The 25523-nt window shown below is 38.0% G+C and overlaps 4 protein-coding genes across 6 annotated transcripts; 3 read left to right on the plus strand and 1 right to left on the minus strand.

Moving 5' to 3' along the window:
• Positions 1–2300: 2300 nt before the first annotated feature.
• LOC106660586 (polypeptide N-acetylgalactosaminyltransferase 35A) lies at positions 2301–6186 on the plus strand. Its single transcript, XM_014383633.2, has 2 exons — positions 2301–2666; positions 3895–6186. Exon 2 carries the CDS (start codon positions 4231–4233, stop codon positions 6118–6120), a length of 1890 nt encoding a protein of 629 aa, XP_014239119.1. The 5' UTR covers positions 2301–2666; positions 3895–4230; the 3' UTR covers positions 6121–6186.
• A 359-nt stretch (positions 6187–6545) lies between these two features.
• On the minus strand, positions 6546–25339 carry LOC106660587 (golgin subfamily A member 7). Of its 3 annotated transcripts, none has more exons than XM_014383636.2 (3): positions 25042–25339; positions 7751–7906; positions 6546–7398 (listed from the first exon to the last, which is right to left on the minus strand). In XM_014383636.2, the coding sequence occupies exons 2-3, from the start codon at positions 7880–7882 to the stop codon at positions 7108–7110; spliced, it is 423 nt and encodes a 140-aa protein (XP_014239122.1). In that variant the 5' UTR covers positions 7883–7906; positions 25042–25339; the 3' UTR covers positions 6546–7107. The 3 variants fall into 3 exon arrangements, with proteins under 3 accessions (XP_014239122.1, XP_014239121.1, XP_014239120.1); XM_014383635.2 differs by lacking the exon at positions 25042–25339 and adding an exon at positions 8846–9010; XM_014383634.2 differs by lacking the exon at positions 25042–25339 and adding an exon at positions 8296–8838.
• Positions 9140–15782, plus strand: LOC106660585 (DNA repair protein RAD50). The gene is made up of 16 exons (XM_014383632.2): positions 9140–9864; positions 9954–10106; positions 10181–10622; positions 10716–10870; positions 10936–11131; positions 11207–11430; positions 11501–11866; positions 11938–12058; positions 12149–12521; positions 12582–12787; positions 12864–13201; positions 13270–13689; positions 13755–13880; positions 13952–14361; positions 14440–14571; positions 14650–15782. The coding sequence occupies exons 1-16, from the start codon at positions 9634–9636 to the stop codon at positions 15425–15427; spliced, it is 4671 nt and encodes a 1556-aa protein (XP_014239118.1). The 5' UTR covers positions 9140–9633; the 3' UTR covers positions 15428–15782.
• Positions 16763–17516, plus strand: LOC111693799. The gene is made up of 4 exons (XM_023459465.1): positions 16763–16919; positions 16995–17045; positions 17121–17268; positions 17338–17516. Exons 1-4 carry the CDS (start codon positions 16841–16843, stop codon positions 17447–17449), a joined length of 390 nt encoding a protein of 129 aa, XP_023315233.1. The 5' UTR covers positions 16763–16840; the 3' UTR covers positions 17450–17516.
• Positions 25340–25523: the final 184 nt, after the last annotated feature.

The following is a 25523-nucleotide window of genomic DNA, read 5'->3' on the forward strand; positions in this document are numbered from 1 at the left end:
TATATGATTATGAATTGTACAGCTTGAGACGCGCGGACCCAAGTATCGTGTGTATATTTTACACCATTGAATTTTGCGGTTTTAAATAGGTTTTATTTTATTATAAAAAAAAGAGAATCCAAAAGAGAAAAAGTGTTGAGAATAATAATTATACTGCACTCCGCGTGTTTGTAATATTTTTAGTATTCATCAACGAAAAAAAATGTGGACATAGATGTGTAATGAAAAATACGGCCTCGTAAAAGTTATGCATGTCAATTATTACCGTATCCCCTTTCACGAAAATATCGATCACCAAGGTAGATAATGGTTGTATGAAATTTTTTTTTTCTCGTAAATTTTTGTCCTCTTTTCCTCTGAGCAGAGATTATACAATGGATACTATATGATCGACAAGCTTATCCAGGAATTTTAATTGGCTATAACATACCGAAAAGGAAAATATTTAATATAATCGATCGCAATTTTTTTTGGCGGAATTCTACGTCGGTGTTACACGAGATACAAATACGATTGAATAAGTGTATTTTTACTGAACAAAAAGAATTAATAAGATTAATAATAAGAATTAGCATTCTCGACGTGTCATTATGTGCTTCGTAAATCTTTCACTGAATCTGTAAACATGCAAATGGATCGAGAGTAACTGAAGTAACACCTAGTACAATATTTTTTTTTTTATTTCAAAATTCTGCACTTTTACCAAAGCATTTACGTGCGCATGTCACAGTGTGGTGTACATAATAAAATTACCTGCCGAAATCCGTTCTAAAAAAAAAAAATAAAAAATAAAAAAGGAAGAAAATTGTTAAAGGTATCGGAGGCTCTAGTGCGAACGATAGAGAGTAATGCATTTATCGTCGTAATTTTAGGTTGTCGGATCTATAATACATTTATCGCTATGAGGTATCGTTATAAATCAAAAAAATAGACGAGTAAAAGAAAAAAAAGTATAAGAAACCCTACCGTAGCGATATGTTTGCTGTATGTACATGTTTTCTCTAGAAAAGATGGATGGTTTTCCCACTGTTTTTCTCTCGCTCTCTCTCTCTCCCTTTCTCGATCGTGAAACAACAAGTGCAACAACGGGGGCAGCTGCAACGGCAAAAATGAAATAAAAAATAGAGCAATGAACGTGTACGAGAGGATAGCAACAACAACAAAAAAGTGATGTTAGACGGGAACGTCAAAAATTCCGTGCAGCGCGAGATGAAAACTCAATAAAAAAAAACTGCTAGATATAACGCTGAAAAAAAGCTTCGCTAAAATTCCGACAATCTTTTTGTACGATATTAAAATGGGGAAAAGAATGTAAAGCTAAATTATTTGATGCATCGCAATTACTTTGCAACAATGATAATAGTGAATAAAGATAAAAGTAAAAATAAATAAATATAAAATCAGCCTCTGGTGAGTACATAATGCAATGTAACGTATAACATGATTGCGCGCATCTCGTCTAACATATTGCAGCTTTCGCATCTTTTTTTCTTTTTCTTCCTTTCTCTTTATCTCTCTCTCTCCCTTTCACTCACTATCTCAGTCTTGCTCAACGGTATAAAGAAGAGACAAAGGGCAGCAAAAAAACGATTACACCCCGAAGGATGCGCTTCGTCTTTTGTACTTGAAGAATAAAAAACAAAAAAAAATAAAAAAAAATAAAATAAAGAAAAAAAAACCCTCGGCGACGGGCGAGCGTAAGAAAAAGAGACCACCGCACTTGGAAAGAAGAAAAATTACATACCGCTTAGTCAATTAAAAAAAAATATATTTATAGAAAGAAAGCAGAAAGTATATAATACACAGTGAAACTTGAGGAATAAAAATTGCAAACTCTAGGTGTAATGTAACGAGTACGAAAAAAATAAAAAAAAATAAATAAATTAGAAAATATATCTGAATGTTTATAAATCTCTGATCGATAACCAAAAAAAAAACGTCTGTCCCACGCACGCATCTCTGTAACTTCTTGTATCGACAAGTACTTTCTCTATTTCTGAGTCTATAATAGCAATATACATACCTTTGAAATATACATATACACGATCGAATGGGGTATATATATTATACGATGAATACAATACATGTATTTTCTAAATAAAGACAAAGTGAAGCGAATAAAGTGATAAACGTCTTTAAAAAGATTGCAAAATTCCAAAAAAAAAAAATACATTTTCAATTCATTTCTTAAAAATTATAAAAAGGATCGAAACCCTTTTATTTTTAATGTACGCAGTAATTGTACAGGTAAGTGTAAGAAAAATTATTTTAATTTTCCACGAGTCAACAGCACTCGCTTATTTTTTTTATTAATGAAACACTTAGAAATTACATCGAAACTCGACGACTCTTAAATCGTGAGTGTTTTTTTTTTCTCTCTCTCTCTTTTCAATTTCTCATCGTTTGGTCCTGTATAAATCAACGTGATCCTTATTTTGTACTAAATCCACATAGTGCACTCGGCGAATCAATCCGCGCGCGCGCAAGATTCAATGCGCGAACGGCGGGCAAAGCAATACATAATCATCATCATCATCACTCGTTATCGGAGCGTATATATGGTGTAGTATACTACAGGCTTGGATTACTTGGAGCTGGGGAAGTATAGAAAGAAAAATAGCCAAATGCCAATGCACCCGACACGCGAACGAGAAGGATAAAAAAAGGTAAAAGAAATCGATTTATTCGCGCGAAATTCATCTCATAACTCGCAGTTTAACGGCAGTGACGCATTGTTGCGATTTTTACGAGCCCGTATGTGTGTGTGTGTGTGATTTTTCTTTCACCAAAGTTGCATTGTTTTACCTGTACGCGATAGACGGCTCTAAACATCGATCGACGTTTTTCCGAATGAAAAAATGTGTTCGACATTTCGTACAATAGATCCCGTAGCGTATGCGTAAGAAAGATTTTTTTCTTCTGTACTTTCTTTTCTGTTATAGCCAAGAAACGTTATTATTTACATGGAAAAAGTGAGCAAGTAGAAAAAGAACCATTAATATACATGAATTCCTCTTAAGCGCCCGAGACCCTGTGTAGCGCGAATTTAGTCTCTTCGTTAAATGTTTAATGTAAAAAGTATAGTTTCGCCTCGCGTGTATACTAGACAAGTCGTGTAGCACGTCTACGTAATAATGTATAATACAGCATAGCATTACAATTATTGAAAATTTCTTAGACTACATTAAATCCACCCTACATATACCGTGTCATCGTCGTATTTTCATTAATATTTTACATACACATACACACACACCAAAAATGAAACGGACTGCGCTCGGACTCGATAATTACAGACTCGCGGGGTCAGTCGATCGAACTATACTACTTTGTAGATGTATAATCGGATTATTATATTAATATTCCCCGCCGAGTCCGAGAGATCGAAAATCAACGGCTTTGTACAAAAATATACGATAATTATAAATCAGGTAGAGTACGCACACACACAAACATGTACATAGGCTGATTCGATCGAGTTTAGTCTCTCTGATTGGTATTGTTGTATAGTTCCAGACTCGATAACGAGTTCATCATGCATTCACACAACACACACACACTGTATACACGCTAGCACTTGCGATAAATAATTCAATGACTTTGATTTGCACACACGTAATTACAATCATTTTTTTTCTTCTTTATTCTATCGTAAACTTAATTCTCTTTACTACATAAAATGTCTCATGGAAGTATGACGATTCGGGAAGATGAATGATCTCGGCGTATAGAAAAAATAACGACGAGTGACTGTAGATCGATCAACAAGTGGGTCACGAGTGGAATCAATTCGTAAATGCAAGCGATTCAGCGGTATTTTTCGTTTAGACAAACAAATTTGGAATGTATGTAATAATGCATCGTCATCTTTTGTTTATATTGCACATTGTTTAGCTGTCGTACGGAAGAGTTAAAACCCAAGAGCACCACACCTGCCTTTCGAAATGAAAAAGAAGGAAGGATTGTATATAGAGAGTCGACGAATTCAATGAACGCAACTACATAACTGTAGGCGAATCCTAAAAGCCGTGTGTGTGTCTGTGTCGGAGTAGGAGCAGCGGAGGATACGTCAAAGCCGCAGCAGAAGAGTATAGATCGAACCGTACGGATAAATACTGTCAGTGCAATGCAGCTGTCAAAAATCAAGTCAAATCGCGCGTGAAGCACACTTAAAATGAAAGAATCCAGTCGTTAGTGTAATTTCAAAAATAAAAAAAAAAAAGAGTGAACATGATATCGACGAGATACGCCTCGTTCCTGTTCGGGATCGTGATAGCGTCGTTAACCTGGGCGTTCAGTCTCTACCTGTACTCGCGTCTCTCGCGGCACGACGTGGCGGCGGCGGCGGCCACCGCCACCGGTTCGAATCCAACGATAGCCAGCAACTACTACAACGAGCTCGATGGCAGATACGACTCGGGCTCGCGGGGCCTGTACAAGAACAGTCCGCAGCTGCTGCAAAGGATGCAGGCCATTCCGATCAAACGACGACAACAACAGCACGACAACTCGTCGTCCACGATAGGCCAGGGCCTGGACGAGATCGGCCTGGTGAGGAATAACGAAGAGCATCGCCGACGCGAGGAGGGCTACAAGAATCACGCCTTCAACACCTTCATCTCGGACAGTCTGAGCCTGAGTCGGCCGGTGCCCGACACCAGGCACAAGCTGTGCCGCGACGGCAAGCGCTACGACCTCGACAAGCTGCCCAACGCCAGCGTCATCATATGCTTCTACAACGAGCACTACGCGACCCTGCTGAGATCGCTGCACTCCATAGTCGAGCGCAGCCCGGCGAGTCTGCTGCACGAGATCGTCCTGGTGAACGATTACAGCGACAGCTCGGAGCTGCACGAGCAGGTGGCCAAATTTGCGAGTGAGCACTTCGACGGTAAGATCAAGTATCACAAGACCGAGAAGAGAGAGGGCCTGATAAGGGCGAGGATGTTCGGAGCGAGAAAGGCCACGGGTGGCGTGCTCGTGTTTCTGGACAGCCACATCGAGGTGAATCGGCAGTGGCTCGAGCCGCTCCTGGAGAGGATAGCTGGAGAGAAGACGATCGTGACGATGCCCGTGATCGACATCATCAACGCGGACACGTTTCAGTACACCTCGAGTCCGCTGGTGCGAGGTGGCTTCAATTGGGGCCTGCACTTCAAGTGGGACAGTCTGCCGGTCAACACAATAGCCAAGGACGAGGACTTCGTCAAGCCCATCAGGTCGCCGACGATGGCCGGCGGACTGTTCGCCATGGACCGTGAGTACTTTTTTCGGCTGGGCGAGTACGACGCGGGCATGGACGTCTGGGGCGGCGAGAATCTCGAGATATCCTTCAGGATATGGATGTGCGGCGGCAGCCTGGAGCTGATCCCGTGCTCGAGGGTGGGCCACGTGTTCCGCAGGAGGCGGCCCTACGGCGGACTGACAGAGGCCGACACGATGCTGAGAAATTCCTTGAGAGTCGCCTACGTCTGGATGGACAAGTACAAGGATTACTTTCTGAAGAACGTGCACAAGATTGATTACGGCGACATAACGGAGAGGCAGGAGCTGCGCCACCGGCTGCAATGCAAGGACTTCGCCTGGTACCTGGAGAACGTCTATCCGGAGCTGGCGCTGCCCGACGACGACGAGAAGCACCTCAGGAGCAAGTGGAGCAAGGTCGATCAGAAGGTCATGCAGCCCTGGCATCTGAGAAAGCGCAACTACACCGACGAGTACCAGGTGCGGCTGAGCAACACGACTCTCTGCATACAGAGCGAGAAAGACGTAAAGACGCGGGGCGCCAAGCTGATACTGGCGCCGTGCATGCGTATTAAGACGCAGATGTGGTACGAGAGCGACAGGCACGAGCTCGTGCTCGGCCAGATGCTCTGCCTCGAGGGCAGCGAGAAAATGCCGCGGCTGGGCAAGTGCCACGAGATGGGCGGCACCCAGGAGTGGAAGCACGTCGGCTCGAGGTCGGTGCCGATCTACAATCTGGCCACGGGCACCTGTCTCGGCGCCCTCGGTCGCCGAAGAAACACCCAGATAATCATGGATCTGTGCTACAAGGACGATAAATCCACCATAACGTGGGATCTGGTCAGATCGAAATTGTCGTACAATAAGTCTAGATGATAATGATGATCGTGAGACAGAAAAAAAAATCGATCGATTTGTACATTGAGCCATTGATAAAAATGTTTAATGTTTAATTTTCTTAAAAAGAATTTGATCAAAAAGTTCAACGGTCGCTTAACTAATAAAAAAAATAATAATAATAACATCTTATACAATGGTTGAACTTTTGAGAGCACATTTAAACGTAATGTCATTTATAAAATTTCAGTAATTCATTGCGGTTTTGTTTAAAAACTAAAGTGTTTTCCTTAAAGACTAGTAATTTAGTTTCGAACAAAGATTTCTTTTTCTTTTATATATATAATTGTAAAATAATAATTCACACAAAGTATAAAATTGTAAGATAAACTATAAAAGTCTCCGATAGAATATCTTTTTTACAGTTTTATATGTCTCGTTTATTTTTTTGTTTGTTTTTTTTATACGTTTGTAACTGTGTATTGAACCTATAAACTGGTTGATAATGGTATAAATATATACACAAGAAGCTCTCGATGTTTTTGTTTATAAATAATCTGTGATATCAACAAGGTGGCCATGAACAATAAAATTTCATAAATTTGTCTTTCTCTCTTACATCAATTACACATTGCAGTTTTAACTATTCGAGGCAAATATAACATTTCTCGTTTTCTGCTGGAGCAAAAAAAATCTTTGGTTACCTACATTCATCATGGACCTTTTTAAAAAGTGGCCACCGTGTCAAAGAAATTTCAAACGAAACCATTTACAAGTTCGTTTGAATTCTCTCACATACATATTAGAATATTAGATACTGACAATCTGTACAGATGATATTAACAATTTTGTATCATGATATTTTTGGTGTATATAAAATGAAAAATAAAATACTTAACACCACTCAAAAACTAGGCGCAAACATGTGATTTTTCTTTTCTTCCTTTTTCTCGTTTAGTTTTTCTTATAAACAACAGATGCTTACTAAGGTCACATGAAGATTTCAGTAGATTGGCTCACATGCAGTCACGATGCAGGTCTGTCTAGCACCGAGATTTCTATTAGTCTAAGCCCTCGCGTGGTTGGGTCAGTCAATAGTAAACCACGCGGCCTGTACACTCTGTCATTTTGTTCACTCACAAATTTAGCAACCTTGCGTAAACACTTCTCGTAATGAGTCTCAGTGCAAATGTATATAAGGTAACCAGTAAGACATGCTAGGCAACCTTCGCAGTATGTGGAACAACTTGCTCTTTCGGCCTCTGCAAAATAATTGTTCAACTGGTTGATTGTGTACTCAAAAGTTGGACGATCCAGCTGCAAATTGAAAAATATCATAAAAATTATTACAATTCCAAATCAATGCCCAAGCTTACTTAAAAATTACACAATTTCATGCATAATAATTTATATTCACCACTGATTCATTTACATCTCAAAGAGATATGCAATGTCCATATAAAGAAACTTCTTGGAGTTTATAGTATACTTCTAAGATTAACATGTGTCATTGGAATTACATAAACATTGTTGCGATACAAATTTTTTTCAATACATTTTGAACCACGTAATCAATTTAAATATCCTAGAGTCTTTCAAATGAACAGCGTTGTCAATCAATTTTGATATTGTTCTTAACAGAAAGAAAAACATTGCAGCGTCCACTCACCCTGTCGCCGAGTTCGGTGGGAAATCTAGTCTGGAATTTGACCATAGTGCCGTCGCTGTAATCTCGTTGAATGAACACTTTTTGACAGTTCGGAGGCGGGCCATTGCTGGCCTGACCTCGAGAGCTCGACATGTCCTCCAGGGGTGTATGGTTACTCTGCGGCCGTGCATAAAACGAGAAAAGCACCGTTAATCTCTCTCACGTTATGCAGCATGAGTTAAAAAAGTATGGCAAAAGTGAGACAGTAATAAAGGTAGAGAGGGGGGGAGAGAGAAATTTGCAAGCGGAAATAATTAGTGCTCGACCGAGTGTGTGTATGCACTGAATCTTACAATTCGCAGCCGCAGCCAGAGCAACACGCACTCGCGAGCGCATTATATACACAGACTTGTCACACATGCATACACACGCACGCACACACACACGAGCGCCAAGTCACGCAAGGTTCTCCATTCGGAGCGATATTATAAAACATAGGTAAGAAAAGCAATTGAAATCGACGCTCATTATTAGTCTTCGTGAAACTGCAGGAAACATTGACTCACCATTGGCATTTTTGGCTTCGTTTTGACGGCCGAGTTTGGACAGATACACCAATACACGCATACGATATTATCGTATAGACGAAAATCAACACACGCACCGTTGTGTATATGGTATGCACAGCGTTGCAATCGTAAGGTGCGTGCGCGGCTCCCGTATCAATAATATAATATAATATAGGCGACCTATCGAGAACGTCCAATCGCAGATTTATATCCTGCAAGACTGCGAAATGAATTTTTCGCTCGGTGCAATCTCTCTCGACGATCGTGATATTACGCACGGGCTGACACACACGTAGAGTATAGTTGACTCTCTCTATATTAACTCTAGCTAATCGAAGAAAGATAAGCCTCCTTTTCGAAGACGACGAGCGACGATAACAATAAAAAGTTTGAGAAACGATTTTATTGCCGTGGCGCGTGAACTATATGTTTGGGCTCTTTTTTTCTGTGTATATCTTGGAGTATATTCGCACCAACCAACACACACACACGCGCGCACGCACACACACACATACGGTCACTGGACTATGGGTTACAAATATCACACCATTTATGTAGCTGGGGAGGCGAGACGGAGATATAGATGTAGATAGCAGCCAGCCGAAAGGAGCTAAAAAAGCTACAGCTCCATCACTACACCAATCGCCTGCACTGGAGACTTCGTGGTTTTCGACGACGACGACGACTCTTGTAAGTTCTTATCACACAAAACACACCACAGCAGCAGCAGCGGCAGCGACGCGAAGTCGAGCGCAAATCGCGGAGTTTTAGCGCAGAAGAGAGGCGGGCGCGAGGCGTTTTGGCGCCAATTACGAAGTAAAAAGTTATCGTTCCAGCGAAGAGACGTTCGTAGTAATTCGAACGTGTGTCATACGTTATATTATATTACGATGTGAATGTTTTTGCTCATTCGACAGGCGACGAGATTCTAGGTATTGCCCGCAGCTGCGTTGAAATTTAAAACCCTGCGGCGGCTGCAAAAATTATACAAGTGGGTGGGGATATTATATACGTGAAAAAGTCGAACGTGATAGAACTTGTTTTGATTATCATCTTATCACTGGCTCGGTGTGCTTTGTTGTGCTTAGTGCGCGATCGTGGCTAGGTCGCGGATTTTTTGAAATTGATTATAAAATCTCTCGTCGAAATAATATTCCTGCTGCAGCCGAATCAGGAGATAAATCGGAGCGGTTTGGGCGCATAAATTCGCCGACATCCCTAACCTTCTATATTTTGCTAAATTAACGAACCTCGCGCAATACGTTATCCTGATTTTCGGAGTGTGTTTGTTGTCGTTCGTCCATCTCCTGTCGTTGTTTGCTGTGCGCGAGGAAGATGTCCAAAGTCAAGGACCTCGAGATTCGAGGCATCAGAAATTTCGGCGATGAGACGTCGAAAAATCGCATCCACTTCTCGACGCCGCTCACCCTGATCCTCGGCCCGAACGGCACCGGCAAAACGACCATCATCGAGGCCCTCAAGTATGTCACCTCCGGGGAATATCCGCCGGACTCGGAACGCGGCAAGGCCTTCGTTCACGAGCCCAAGCTGACCTCGACTCACTCGGTGAGTGAATATTTCATCGTTTATTTATTAGGCCAAGTTCGTTGTAAATTTTTTTTTTTTTTGACGATTCAATTTATTTGCTACACAAGGTACGCGGTCAAGTTAAAGCCAAAATCATTGACAAGCATGGCAATGAAATAATTGTTGTCAGGACGTGTCAAGTGTCAAGAATAAAAAGTGGCACCTTAAAATTTCAAGCGCTGGACAACACATTAAAACGGTTCAATCCAAAAACTCAACAGGTAGAAATTTTCAAAGAAGAGAAAAGTACTGTACTTTATTGAATATTTAAAAATGTCGAATGATTCCTGTTTAGGAAGCTACTATAACTAGCAGATGCGCAGATATCGACAGAGAAATGCTGAATGCTATGGGTGTTTCCAAACCAATCCTCAACTATGTCATATTTTGCCATCAGGAAGAATCAAATTGGCCACTCGAAGATGGTAAAAAATTGAAGGAGAGATTCGATGAAATTTTTGATACTTCTAAATACAATAAGGCAATGGAAGCTGCTACAAAATTAATTAAGGATTCAACTGGCAAGCTAAATACATTGAGAGAAAGAGAAAAGGGTTTAGCTAAAATTGTTGAAGAAGTCAAAGATAAAGAAGAACATTTGAGAAATTGTCAAACGAGAGAGGAAGAGGCAACGCAAAAAATAAAAGATATTGAAGACAAAATCAAACCTATCGATGAGCAAATGATTGATTTTCTTGATGTTCAAAAAGAACATAAAAAAATAGAAGAAAAATTAAGTAAGTACTTTGTTTACCATCAAACTGTTTTATTGTTAGTAATGATTAATTTTATCCAATAATAAAATTCATTAAATATTTGCTAATTTACAGGAATGGTTGAAAGTAATTACAAAATGTCCAAAAATTATATTGAGAACTTAAAACAACATATTAAACATATACATAAAGGAACCCTAGAGGAATTAATTTCAAAAATTGAAACGTTTGATACAAATCTTACTCAGAAAAAGGATGAACAGAACATAGTAAATATTTGAGTTTTCGAAAACCTTTTATATTAACTTTAAACTAACATATTTTTTTTATGCAGTATATTGAGGAACTTGAAACTTTGGATCGAAATGAACGCAAAATAAAAAATAAGCTTGATGATGCTAGAACTCAATTAGGTGCCTTAAAACAAAAGCAAATAGAATATCATGAAAAAGTTGGTAAAAGAAATGAATTGTTATCCAAAGCTCTGGATACTTGGGAAATAACACATGATTCAGAATTCTCTGAAACAGGTATGCATTTATACTAGTTTATTGGACTTAAGATTAAAATGATGAGAATTTAATTCATTAACTTTCTATTGATAGAGGTAACAAGTAATATGAATCTTATAAAAAACAAATTGGATGAATTCAAATTATCCATGAAGGATAAACTTAAAGAAAATGAACAAGAAGAGAGATATTTGCAAAGTGTAGTTGATGAGTCAAGAGCTCATAAAACAGGAATTGAGTCTGAAATATCATTAAAGCAGAAAGAAAAAGAAGAAATTAAACACGAAATCAATGAATGTAGAAAAAAGATTAAAGAGGTGAAGGATAAAATATTTATAAAACATTTTGTTTTTTCTCCGTTAAAATTATGTACTTTTATGAATTTAGACAGGTGAAGCTGGGACTAAATTAAGTATATTTGAGTCTAATTTGCAAACTGCCACACAGCAGTATGAGAATTTGTTAAAAGATTTCAATGAGGAATCTTTAAAAGAAGAGTTACAAAAGTACAACAAACAAAGAAAAGAATATGACAGTCGCATTACACTATTAGATCAAGAAATTAATTCTTTACATAAATTAAGTTCAATGCAAGCAGAATTGGAATTACATCAGAATCAATTGAAAGATAAGGAAGTTGAAATTTCAGCTCTGAAAAAAAAACATTCCAATAACCTGATGGTATTTTTTGGATCTGAAACAGTTCCAGAAAAACAATTAAAAAAGCACATTGAAAAAATACATTCTTCTTTGGTAAAATTTTTCAATTTTTTTGTAGATTCATTATTTCAAAAAATGTACTATATTTAAATGTTTTCTTATAGTTAAAAGAAAAAAATGAATTATCAAAAGAGATTGATAATAAACAGCAAAAACTGACAAGTTTAATTACTACACAAAAGCATAAAGATGCTGAATTGGAAAAGGCCATTTCTGAACTCAACGGTATATAGTTTGAACATTTAATATTTAATAAGGTTGCTGAAAATATTAACTTATGATATAAAATACAATCTAACACAAATGTTTTTTCAGAAAATGAGATGAAAGTTTCAGAAAAGTGTGATGGACAAGATTATGATGAAATTTTATTACTTCAAGAAAGAAAAGTAAAATCTCTTCAAGACCAAAGAGGCATTTACGCAAATCAAAAATTAATGTATGAAGAATTTTTGAAGAAAATGAAGAAAAAAACATGTTGTCCACTGTGTGATAGAGGGTTGGGCAGTGCAGAAGAAAAACAATTGGAACAAAAAATGCTTGCAGAAATCAAAAAAAGTCCTCAGAGCTTGAAGCAATGTGAAGCTGAATTAAAACAAGAACAAGCTCATTATGATGCTTTACAACAACTCAAACCAGTAACGGAAGAAATTAATAAAATGCAAAGAATTAAAATTCCACAAATGAGGTAATTTTCTTTATTTTTCAAATCAAATTAAAAATTAATATAATCTAATTTTATGTTCAGATCTCAATTAAGTAAAACAAAGAGCGAAATTCAGAAATTAGACTCAGATCTTGAAAATTTGAAAATTTTGATATCAGAACCAGAAAATAAACTAGAGGTCTATAAAAGCATGTACAGTGATGTAACATTATTAGATAATCATCTTGCTGAACTGGATAAATTAAACAGTCTTATTGATGAAAAAAAAGATTCAATGTCAAAAGCAGGTAAGAAACTGCATCTCCATAGATAATTTTTCTTTGAGTGATGGGTGAAAAAAAATTTCTTTCATTTTTCTTAAAGGTAAAATTGGTGATAGAAGTATGCAAGAAGTTCAGAACGAGCGTCAAGCTTTAAAGAAAAGGTTTAGCACTGTGGAAACAAAAGCTGAGGAAATCCAGTCCAAAATACAAATTGGTCAAGAGAAAGTTCAAAAGGCTAGGGAGCAAAAAAATAAGCTCAATGAAGAAATCATCAGAGTAAAACAAGATATGCAAGCGCTCAATCAAATAAAAGCAAAAGTTAAAGATTTATACACTAAAGAAACATCTCTTGAAGAATCTTTAAAAGTGTTGCGATCAAATTTTGTCAAAGCTGAAGAAGATTTGTCACTGAAAGTTGATGAATTATCTAGTTTAAAGGTATTTTTATTTGCACTTTTGATTTTTACAATTTAATCCATTAAATAACTGGTTTTAATTCATTACAGAAAAAAAATCGGGAAGAGCAAGATAAAGATATGAATTTTAAATCAACAATCAACACGGTTTATCACGAGTTAGAAATTGTTCAAGAAGAAGTAAAAAAATTTATAAAAAACAAAGTAGAAGAAAGTTTAGAAAATGTTGAATCTATTGTTAAAAAATTGTCAACTGAATCGGAAAAACTGAAAGAATCTCGAGAAAGTTTAGAAGAAAAGGTCAGGTTTTTGAAGGAATTGTGTATGTCTGAAGAATCTGGTAAAAGAGATCTTGAAAATAATTTAGATCTTTTGAAAAAACAAGAAAAAATGGAAGAATTGAAAAAAGATTACAATGAACTTCAAGATGAATTGGAAGAATTGAAATATGAGCAACGCAAGAAAAAGTATAATGCTTTGTATGAAGAAAAAGAAATTTTGGAAAAAGAGGTATGTTATTTTTTATTTGAATCTATTTTTTACAGCCGAATATTACATTGTAAAATGATTTTCAGATAAGTACTAAACAAGGATCTTTAATAGAATTGGATAAAACTATCAAGGAAATAAAAAGATCACTGAATAAAGAGGACTATAGAATGGCACGAAAAAATTATAAAGCGTTGACTTTAGAATTACAAGTAAATACTTCAAATATTCTTTTTCATTCGTTTCTAAAATCTTTATCTAAATTATGAATATTCCATTGTAGGTACGAGAAGAAGCTATTGCGAATTTAAAAAGTTTCACTCAGGTCTTGGACGGAGCCATGATCAAATTTCACGAGGAACGAATGGCTACTGTTAATACAATGATGAAAAAACTCTGGACTCATGTTTACGGTGGAAACGATACCACATCCATTCAAATTCGCGTTCAAAAAACCGAGGGAATCGGCGACAAGAAGAGATCTTATAATTACAAGTTGGTCCAAATTAAGCACTCGAAAGAAATGGACATGAAAGGAAAGTGCAGTGCCGGTCAGAAAGTTTTGGCGTCGATTATCATTCGTATGGCCCTGGCGGAAACGTTTTGCGCTGAATGCTCTGTCTTGGCGTTGGACGAACCCACAACAAATCTTGATGATGAGAATGCCACAAACTTGGCCGTGACATTATCCAAGTGAGTTTATTTTGTTTTATTTCGCGTTACTCGAACGCTATGACAATTAAGTGACTTATCAAACTTTTTCTTTTTTAGAGTTATTCAACATCGCGCTCAACATTCCAAAAATTTCCAGCTTATAGTTATTAGTCACGATGAAAAATTCATCGGCCATTTGTCGAATTTGAGTGGAAAGCAAATGTTCCATGAACTCTACCGCAATATCGAGTAAGTTATTTTCGTGCGTGAATTGAATTTCATAATGATCGACTTGAGTTTTCAATATAACTTTTATTTTATTTTCAGTGGTTACAGTCTTGTACGTCGCAGAGATATGACTGATTTCAGACAACATTCTCAAACTCAAGCGAGTGCTACCTACGGAGGTGACCCCGATTTCACCGAAGACGAAGAAGATGACAATCAAGAGCCAAATACCATCAAAAAAGAAATTATGATAAATTCAGACGAAGAGGACATCAATGCAAAACTCATGAGTAATAGAGCTAGAGTCGCGGCAGCGCCAGCCAAAAAAGCACCCGCTCGACAACCAGTTGCTAAGAAGGCGCCTGCAAGAACGACGGCAGCGGCGAAAAAACAACCTGCCAAAACAATGCCCACGAGACAATTGGATATATCGTCGTTCAGAAGACCATCAACTCAATCTCAAGTGCCTACGCAAATTAGCGATGACGACGACGACGACGACGATTCGCCGCCGAGAGCAGGAGTCAGTAGGCAAGTTCGACGTCCTACTCAATGTTTGCCCGACTCCGAAGAGCAGATGAGTGCGAAGAGCAGCAAACAAATAACGAGAAAACGAAGTGTAATCGACGATTCTCCGCCGAGAAAAACCGGCAAACAGGTGAAGAAGCACGCCCTCGATTTGCTCGACGATTCTCCACCCAGGTCGACCAGACAGTCGAAAAAACGCGAATTCACGCGCTTGGATGATTCTCCACCGACCCAGAGGCAAACTTTGGACGATCTCGACGATTCTCCGCCAAAAGCTCAATCGAGAAAGCGTAATCTCGACCTGGATTCTCCGCCGAGCAGCTCCCACAAGAAGCGAGCTTTCTTCTAATAATCAAACTTTAATCGCTATACGTTATTAAATCATCGTGTTATAAGATGATAGTTTAAAATATGCTGAGCATATTGTTTCACAGATATAATTAATGTTTGCATTAAGTATTAAGCACTAGTATTTTTTTCTCTCATACAAAGATTAACGTCACTGCGTAACTGCTAAGTGAAGTGTGCTTACTTACAAGCGCGTTGTGATTAATTGTTGAAAAGTTTCATACCTTAACGTGGATTCGTATCATTTTAATAGCTTTTATCTCAATTAAGTGTGCTCGTTTTGTTGAAATTATTTTTGTACGCCACCTTCGTGAAATACACTTTCAAATAAAATGTATTTTTTTTTACTTCTGCAATCGTCTGACCGATCATTGATTTTCCTATTACTTTTCATACAAATTAATAAAACGAATTGTGTCGTCCGTCACCATGCAATTTTTCTCTTTTATTTTTCAGCTATAGATATTTGCGCAGAGCTATGCACCGTCAACTTATCTGCTTTCAAACGGCGCGAAATACTTCACCGCGCGCGCGCGCGCGGGCAAACAGAATTGAAAATCGATTGTCATGTTTTCGAAGTGAAAATTAAATGTAAACATTATGGCTGCACGCGCGCGCGAAAGAAGTTACAATCGACAATACCCCCGGCTTTGTAAGAGGAAAAGAAAAGAGAAAGCGCGAGAGAAGCGCTGAAAAATTGTAAAGGAACAAGAAATAGAATTTTCGTTTTAGAAAAAAAAAAGGATAACAACGAGCAAGGATTCATTGTTATCGATAATTAAGTTTTTCGTTTCAAGAGCTCGCCCGAAGATGCATAGCAGGACCGTTTTGCTTCCCGGTTATTTCGCTTCGGATTCGGTTTAAAATAGAAACAATTTTTTTAATTTACACTGGATATTGATACAGCTTCTGCCAAAAAAATATTCATTTCGAACTCGCAATCCGAACCTCGTCTAGATATTATTTTATATTCCAAATATTTATTTGGTGACCTACATCGTGCCAGTTGCAATTTCTAAAACTCGCGTTTTGTTTTTATTACAAAATTCAGATTCTCGAAATAGATCCAATAGATATGTCGCGCATAAAGCTCGACAATGGCCTGGTACCTGGAATTTTTATAATAAACTCGATAAAAAAATTTATATCGAACGAGCGATATGTATCTAGTACACAATCGAGAAAAAAAGCTCGAGTCGAATTGAATTACAACACCAAATTGTAGTGTCGTGTGTCTTTCTCTCTTTCTATCCTTTTTTTTTTCTTCGTGTGACAATTGATGAAGATTGTCGCGCGAAGACGGTATTGTCATTTGGTCGAAGACACTTGCCGGAGCTGCTGCTGCTGCTGCTGTTGTGCAGTTGTACACTCGTAAAAACTGTCGTGCTGCAGAGCCGAGAAAATCGATCGCGATATGTTTGTGAAAAATATCATCGTCGTCGTTCTCGAGCTTTTCATTCTGCAGGCAATCGTCGTCGTGGACGCCAAGCCGTGTAAGTCATACGGTCGATTTTTCGAGAAAAAACTCCGACCAACTTCAATTTTTGTGCCTGTTTTTGATTGTTTAGACGCGGAAAATACGAGAAACTCGGAGGAATTGGTGATCGACGAGCAGAAGAGTACGTACTATTTTTTTTTCATCGTAAAGATGTTCTCGATTCGCGTGACGTTGTTCTAATCGAATACGCGAGTAGTTCTGGATTTTCTAGATTCCATCGCAGCAGAGATCGAGGCGGAAATAGAAGCTTATTTTCCGGCTGAACGCACCAAAGACGAAAAAAAGGTCCGGGAGGATAAGGGAGTCGTCACCACCGCGAGCCCAATACCAAAAACGACGATTCCGTAAATATCAATGAATATCATTTGCAAATTTTTTCCTGCATAAGATGAGAAATCATATTTGATTTTCAGGGAAGTTAAATCCGAGACTGAAAAAAACGATGGTAAAAAAAAGTGCAATACCGAAGATCTAATGGAATATCTCGATTGTGTTTATGAAGATTTAGTAGGGTATTTTTCATAATGCTCTGGTCTCGGTTAATCTTTTTTTGTACATACAAATTTTATTTCTCAAATACTTTTTTGAATAATCTGCGACTTTTTCTAAATATTCGAAAGACTTGAATAATATTTCACGTCTTTGAATGCAGAATATAGAATATTAGTTGGATGCAACAATTTTTGTACTCAATCGTTACATGTTAAAGATCATTAAAATATGATAAGTATAAAAAAATTTTGCAACATAATGAAGCTATATGTATGATAATGTTTAATTACATAATAATGATTACTAACATTAAGAAAATGATGTAACTTTATAATTAATCTTTATCTATTGATATCAAATATATTTTAAGTATAAAATGCTTTTATAACATAATAATTTAGAAAGACATGTAAAAAAAATATCTGCAGGTACGATGTCATCTTGACAGCTCACGATGGCATGCAAATCTTCGGAAGTTTTCATTCAAAACTCCTCGATTTTTTCTCATGAAATTCAATAGTTTCACCGGTATGCAATTCATACAAGAATCAAAGTGTTTTGGTTTCATGTAAATACTATTGTGCAGTTTTATATAATTGCAAGAGCATTAATTAGATTGCGCAGATAAATTTCCAGTTTGAATATCATACAGATCTTTCATGAAATTCTTGAAATTTACTAAGGCAGGTTACTAATTGAACTGTTTGACGAAATGTAGCTGATACAATTGGAATTGTTCTCTTCGAATTATACGAAATGTATCTGACATGAGGATGTTATGTCCGGGCTCGCACACTAGGGGGGGGGGGGGGGGGGNGGGGGGGGGGGGGGGGGGGGGAGAAAGAGTAAGGTCACAGAGGGCTAGAGCTTGGAACAGAATGTTTTATTTTACAAAGATCTTTTACATATAGGAAACTTAAAGGGGCTTACGCTGTAGCGTTGCGAGACGCTGTACAATCAAAATTAGTTAGAATTAAACTAAACTACCGCGAGGCGATCGGAGACTAAAGACCCGGGGCTAGCGCGAGTGCGATAACGAGAGAGAGTCTATCGTTGACTCCTCGGTTTTTATATCGGGTTTTATGACATTACCCGAGGTCGTGGGTATTTGTAGTTCAACCCGTGACTCTACACGCGCGGCCCGGTATCGCGGTTGCTTGCGAAATACGTTTATGGCTATGTCAACTATGTTTATATGGCTTCCGTGTAATCGTGAGAGTCGTCATGTCGGAAAATCACGGCGATGCGTAATTTCGTCGTTGTCGTGAATTTCGGACATGACAAACCTCCCTACCTAAAAAAAGTCTAGATCACACCTGGGATCTATCTCGCTTCTGTATAGAGCTACAAGGTATCTTACAAGGTAGCGCGACATTTGATAGTACTACTACATGGTTATCTTATGGTATAAATACAAGTGCGCTAAGGCGTATGATATTAGTTTTACCATGGACGCCCTGCAGGTAAGCCAGTTTTACAATTTCTTAAGCTAGTCTATGTGTGTTTACATTTTTCTATTAAGAGTGCTGGGTTTTTATTTTCTTCTCCCTTAGATTCGCTGTGAAACGCTGCGCCAGGCCATCATGCAGGTCTTGCTGTATCTCGAGGTGGATCCCGACTTGGAGTGGGTTGGCTACGATTTAGCCGGGCTGATGTGTCTTCACCTCCCTGCTTCTAATTTTGCGGGTCCTGTGTGTCATGCGGAAACGTGGGATCTCCCTGCTGGCGAAATCTGTATCGCTTGTGGGAATCTGTAGGGCTTGGCGTTTACAGGAACGTTATCAGTGGTATGGATTTCATGCTCAATAATGTCGGTCGTACTTAAAACTTCTCCTTTCAAATGAAAAATATCCTGATATTCAACGATCAGATCAGTTACCTCCGTTTCATGCGTTAATCCGTTATTCTCTTTCAAAATGTTTAAAAGCTTATCCGCGCGATCGCTATAGTTATTCAATGTAGTACCCTCGTCTTCATCTAAAAATATGTCGTCGTACGCTTGTTCTACACACAGTAGCCGTTCGTACACGCACGATGTTTCGTTATCGTCAATCGCGGTTATCTCACATATATTGCTCGGCACATTACGTGCTTCTATTTCGTATAGGCTCTCTCTTGAATCTACTTTGCCTGCCGTTTTTATTTCATCATTTTCAAATGTTTCTTTATCAAAATTCAGTAAGCTATTTGTACCATTTAATAATCCATCAATAATTTTACATTGCTCTTCGTCGTTAATTTCAATGCTATCATCAATTTTCGTAGCTATCTGCAATTTAATCGCGTTTTCTTTTTCGAAGTCTACTAGGCTATTTGTGCCTTTTATCAATCCGTCAATAATTTGACATTGCTCTTTGTTATCAAATTCGATACTATCATTAAATGCAAAAATCCCCGACGTTTTTTGCTCGCTTCTTTGAGGAGGAGTTGATCTATCGTAATTATTGATATCTATTGCCTCGAATTTTATGGTTTGATCGTTCAATTTTAAACTTTTTGTTCGGTAACTAATATCTCCCTTATTTTGCATGAAAAATTCATTACCAATGATACCGTCTTGTAATATAGGGAAGTCTCCACTCACCAAGTGCAGCGTTATCGGCGTATGTTGTTGATGCGTGCGTATATCGCGCCGAGCGACGGGATGATCTCGTCTGTTATGCCCTTCAGCAGTATCTTCTTTTTGGTGTCTATTGCTGCACTATCTGATATTTTCGTTATCTTGATTACGCTTACTTTGGCTCCTGTGTCCAACATGAAACTGCTATTGTTTTTGAATTCTTCGCTGCTTACTATGACTGTTGGAGAATTTTTAGGTGAGATATTCATGATAACTACTGGGAGTTCTGCTGGTCGTTCGCTGTATTCGGGCGTTGTGCATCCGTCTCTGTTCGCCCGTCCCCGAGACGTTGCCCGTTTTTTGAATAACAGTCGCGTGCCATGTGGCCGCGTTTACGGCAATTATAGCATACAATGTTTTGTCGCCCTCCATACCCGTTGCCGTTGTTGCCATTGTGGTTCCAGCCTCTACCGTTGTTCTCGTTGTAGCTGCGGCTGTTTCGATAAGACTGACCGTTATCGTAATTATTAAACATGTTACCTCTGTCGAGTTGCGCTGGGTGGATACTCGGCTGCCAATTATTAAGGAACTGACAGCTGCGGGCGGTATGCCCTCTCGTCGAGCATATTTGACAGATTACGTTCATGGGGTGTCCCATGGCTGCAATCTCAATTACCTCCGGCTCGTTGGTGTCTTTTGCGATTTGAGCGTTGCAAGTGGCCGCCACATGGCCTCCTGTATTGCAGCGGGAGCACGTCTGGTTGCTCAAATACATTTCCTTACAGTTGCTAATCGTGTGAGCACGATCTCCGCAGCCTGAACATCCGTTTGTTGTTGACTCCTGTGTCTTCCCTTTAATTGCTAAAAAGAAATCGCATTCGGTTATTTTATGAGATGTCTTACCGCATAATGCGCACGACACTGATATCTGGCCGCCCTCTCTCCTATCTCTTTGATTATTGACTTCTAGCTCTATTTGGGCAGCTTCGTTGTATGCTTCTGTCATACAACCGACTTTCGGCATCCGAATTCTTATCTTTTCGATAAGCCCCTCTGTAAAAGCATTTAGACATAAATTTTGTATGTTTTGCGAGAAGAATATGTGCTCCGGCTTGTTACGCCTCTGAGCTGCTTCGAGTTCCTCGCTGAGATCTTTTAGCCTGCTGTAGTATTCGTAGATTGTTTCACCTTCTCTTTGATGGAATTGAGCAAGTTCTGTAATTAGTGCAATTTGAGTTTTGTTAAATCCAAATGTCTTATCTAGAAAATTGCATAAAGAATCAATGGTACTGTAATCTGTTAAGTCGATGTTATCTGTCTTCGGGCCAACGAGTTTTGGCTTCAATCTTCTGACAAATTCACTTTCCTGGCAGGGCAAGATGGATAGCTTAGCTAGTTTTAAGTCCTTGATAAGCCGTGTCGTATTTCGTTTTGACTCTCCGTTGAATACTGCAATACCACTGAGTAGGTTTTTAAATAGTGAGGATAGCGACTCACCCACCGTGGCGTTGAATGCTGCTTTAGTTTGCTCCTCCTTTTTTATAGCGCTGTTTTTGTTATCTTCCGTACCCATGGTGCTGCTTAGAGGTTGCTGCTTTTCCTGAGTCTCGTCCTTTTGTTGCGTTTTTAACTCGTTGTCGTGCTCTTTTGGTGTACCGTTCTCTGTTGATACTTCCTCTTCGGGTTCTTTCGCTACTTGATTGAGAAGCTGGAGCGGGTTTTTGACAAAGATTTTGAATTTATCGTATAAGTTTTCGATAAACCCAGGCTCTTGATTTTTAACAGTTGTATTATTTAGTAGTGATTCGTATAATTCTGCTGGTGTGAGATTTACTTCGTCTAATTCTTCTTTATCTAATTGATTAATAAATGCTTGTACTACCTTGGGTTCCGGTGTGGCTTGCTTATCTTGCAGCTTATCGTTTAGCTTACTTGGCCTGATCGTTACCTTGGTTGGATGCGGTGTGCTTTGTGCGGTTGGTGCTCCCGAAAAATCTTCTACGTTGATGAATGTGGACTCACCCTCTTTCTCACTTTCCTCTTCGATGGTGCTATTCAGCCAAATTTTCTTTTGTCCTCTATGTTCTCCAAAGTTGTGCTCTATGTTCAATTGATCTAACACTCTTATCTCTGATTTGGCGGCGGAAATTTTGACTTTTAATTCACTCACGAGATCTTTATTACTTGCAGCCTCGGCCTCTTTTTTTTGTTCACTGAGATCTAAGTTTTTCTCCCAACGGGTCGAATTATTCATTTTGCACTAACCTCATTGTCTCTGTGACCAATTTTAACGTGGGTAAGAATTTTTGCAATCGGTGTTCAAATGGAGATTTACGGATCCGGGGTTCGTTTCACATGACAAGGAAAAATGACTTTTTTTTTATACTTTCACTTTCATTTTTTTCTGTTTATTTCTTTTTCCGTAACTAAAGCTACTTGTCGTAAGGTTTCACGAGAACTATTTCAGCAACATCAGCTACATTTTTTTTTCACTATTGGACGATCTATATAGTTAAGGCCGAGACTATTTAATATAAATTTATAGCATTCAGTGACATAAATCCGCACTTATGCCACGCTCTTCGGTGGCATAGGTAAGGTAGTAAGTTGTTCGCATATTTTTTTTTTATTCTGTAAGGATTCTGCAACATAGCTTTGAGCTACTTTTGCAGATTTCCATCCACCATGGCGCATCAGTACAGATGTATCACCTCCAGCATCAGCCAAAATAGTTGCTGATGTTCTTCTAAAGCTGTGACCAGTATATAACTCAGCATTGGGTAAATTTAAATAATTGGCCACTTTTTTTGGTATCTTACCAAACGAGTTGATACCTATTGGCTGTTGAGACATTACCCCATCTGTATACTTTAAAAAGAATCTATCACATTTGCATGGTTTAGGTCTAGCATCAATATATTTCTTGCAAATAGGATACAAATCATGGCCCACAGTAAAGGATCTGCGTACCTTATTTTTTGTTATAGGTACTCTGACTAAAAGATAATCATTTGCTACTGTAATGTCACTTATTACCATTTTAGTGAACTCTTCTCTCCTCATAGCGCCAGAAAACCCAAAGATAACAGCTACCTGATAAATATTGTAAATTAAAATAAATTAATAAAAAAACAATAAATAAACAACTGAGTACACAAATATATATACCTTTGTACTTAAAAATTTAATATCTGGTGCTTCATTTAAAAATTTAGTCACTTGCTCTGTGGTAAAAGTTTCTGATTTTTTTGGGACGTATCCATCAGATTTTCTTTTTAAATAATAAGTTAATCTCGCATAATTTCCTATATTTACTTGATCAAAAGTATTTATAGTGGCTTTTAGCATTGAATAATGCGACCATAGACTAGAAGGAGCATAGTCATTAGACAAATAATCAAAGTATGCTAATAAGACATCTTGACAAAACGAATTTGATCCATGTTCTCTTCGCCATGTCTTGAATTTGTTATACGCTTTAGTGTAGAGTCGTTTTGAAACGTCCGGTAACAAATTAAAAGTAACATTTTTGGCAATTTCTCGTATTTCCTTTGATACGATTTCGTAACCCTCATCACCAGAATCATCACTCGAAATCATGTTACGACAATTATTAATAACCTCACTTTAACTGTTTAACAAATTCTTGCGGATAAATACTGCCGACGTAAAAAAACAAATGATCGCGCTTTGAACTGTCCGAGCGGCAGCACTCATATCTTTTATTTCTGGTAGATGGCGCGTAAATAATGTTTTCTATGCCCGCCCGTTGTATACGCAGTTGTCAAAAAATAAACTTATTTTATATATTTTAAAGTTTTTAATAAAAAAAACTATGAATTGCATTTTTTATAGCGGGGGGGCTCCGCCCCCCCCCTGCACCCCGACCAGGGCTGCCGCCCTGAACCCGTACTGACGCCCTACACCCTCATTCAGCCCCACGTTTCTTCGTCATCAATATCGCCCTCGCTACGCTCGGGCGATATCATTTAATCAGTATCATGGCGGATTTATGTCACTAATACTATAAAATAGCGTTCGATACACGAGCCATAAAGTGCTACTTATGGCACTTGTATCGAAAATTACTATTATTTATGCAGCTAGCTTTGAAATAAACGTGTAAAAGTAGTGTTTCAATTAAAGTGTATCGAAAAAAATTTAGATTTTGACGGAAAATCAGAACAAGGCCGTTTAAGAGAGCCTGAAAAAAGAACATTTGCTCGCGTGAGCTATGGCCAAGATTATCTCAGTGCCATAATAAAGTTTTTGTATTCTGAAATGATGTAAAACGTTAACATACACAGGTCAATTTGTACATAAATGTAATTTTTCATTCACAAAGAATTAGTACTAGAGTACGTTTAATTATAGTGGCTGGAATAAAGCGAATAAGGTAATATATTAATACGCTGGAATTTATTTTTGAAAATGTTGTATCGGATAATAATTGTTAGACGGATAGAAAGTGGCAAAGTAATGACGAAAGAAAAAATTCTCCAAACTTGAAATAGTCAATTTCTGGTAAATTTAGACCGCGCATGCAGATTGACCAAATTAGGCAAAATCGCAATATTTTTAGGCGGAAATTGAAGGTTTTTTAAATTGTTGTACTTGCTACTGGCGGCTAAATCCCTGCATAGCATATGTCATAGATTTCTAGTGTAGTTGTTCGTATTCAGGCTAAATTTCGTGCAGATTGGATGGAAATTGACAAAGTTATGGCGAAAGAACACAATTTTTCAGATTCAAAATATTCCATTTCCGGTTTATAAGGCTCGCGCATGCGCATTGACCAAATTGGGCAAAATCGCTACACGAATCGGACACGAAGCTCTCAAAGATTACAAGTTCGACAAGTGCGAGAAGATATTTGGAAAAAAATGGATTATGATTCAGCACCAGTACACGAAGGTCGCAAAGATGTTGCATGCGATAAATGTGAGATGAAATTTGGGGATAAAAAAAATTTGAGAAGACATCAACAAATGGTTTACGAAGGTCGCAACGATTACCTATGAGAAAAATGCGATCTAAAAAGTGTTTATAAACGTAATTTGCTCACCCTTACGAGAGTCAGTAGTTGACCACTGAACTTTTTATAAACGTCTTGATTGATTTCAGGGTATTAAAAAGGGGCCTGGGGACGAGTCGTTTATTGAAATTGATTAGGAGACAGTTGACGAGTAACCCGATTTGATACACTTTCAACTTTCGCCATTTCCACGAAAAAATTCAGTAAGATTTGATAACTACATGTTTTGTTATTTTTAAATGTAAAATTCCAACATAACTTTAATTCTTACAGATCCAAACGCTTTGGAAAAGTGACATAAAACTTAAAAATAAATTCTCTTCTATATCGCTTTAACTCAAATTATTACTGGTTCAAATTTGGAAGGCAATGTATAAACAGATGAATCGGAAACTTGATTGTAAATAATATGATTAGAAACGACTTTGACACAGTTCCTCGACACACTGATCGTGTTTACAGTAAAATCAAATTAGTTTGAATGTTGTCTTTCCAAATGAAACACTACATAG

This window comes from Trichogramma pretiosum, unplaced genomic scaffold (genome assembly GCF_000599845.2).
Source record: "Trichogramma pretiosum strain Unisexual culture from Peru unplaced genomic scaffold, Tpre_2.0 scaffold61, whole genome shotgun sequence".
Taxonomy (NCBI): domain Eukaryota; kingdom Metazoa; phylum Arthropoda; class Insecta; order Hymenoptera; family Trichogrammatidae; genus Trichogramma; species Trichogramma pretiosum.

What these genes read in the sequence shown, in the direction of transcription:
- LOC111693799 (XM_023459465.1), top strand. Translation starts at nt 16,841, where the DNA reads ATGTTTGTGAAAAATATCATCGTCGTCGTTCTCGAGCTTTTCATTCTG. An exon ending in CGTCGTGGACGCCAAGCCGT is followed by an intron (nt 16,920 to 16,994) that starts GTAAGTCATACG and finishes TTGATTGTTTAG; the next exon opens with ACGCGGAAAATACGAGAAAC. An exon ending in GGTGATCGACGAGCAGAAGA is followed by an intron (nt 17,046 to 17,120) that starts GTACGTACTATT and finishes ATACGCGAGTAG; the next exon opens with TTCTGGATTTTCTAGATTCC.
- LOC106660585 (XM_014383632.2), top strand. Translation starts at nt 9,634, where the DNA reads ATGTCCAAAGTCAAGGACCTCGAGATTCGAGGCATCAGAAATTTCGGC. An exon ending in TTCAGAATTCTCTGAAACAG is followed by an intron (nt 11,132 to 11,206) that starts GTATGCATTTAT and finishes TTCTATTGATAG; the next exon opens with AGGTAACAAGTAATATGAAT. An exon ending in GTAGAAAAAAGATTAAAGAG is followed by an intron (nt 11,431 to 11,500) that starts GTGAAGGATAAA and finishes TTATGAATTTAG; the next exon opens with ACAGGTGAAGCTGGGACTAA.
- LOC106660587 (XM_014383634.2), bottom strand. An exon ending in CCACCGAACTCGGCGACAGG is followed by an intron (nt 7,399 to 7,750) that starts GTGAGTGGACGC and finishes TTCAATTTGCAG; the next exon opens with CTGGATCGTCCAACTTTTGA.
- LOC106660586 (XM_014383633.2), top strand. Translation starts at nt 4,231, where the DNA reads ATGATATCGACGAGATACGCCTCGTTCCTGTTCGGGATCGTGATAGCG.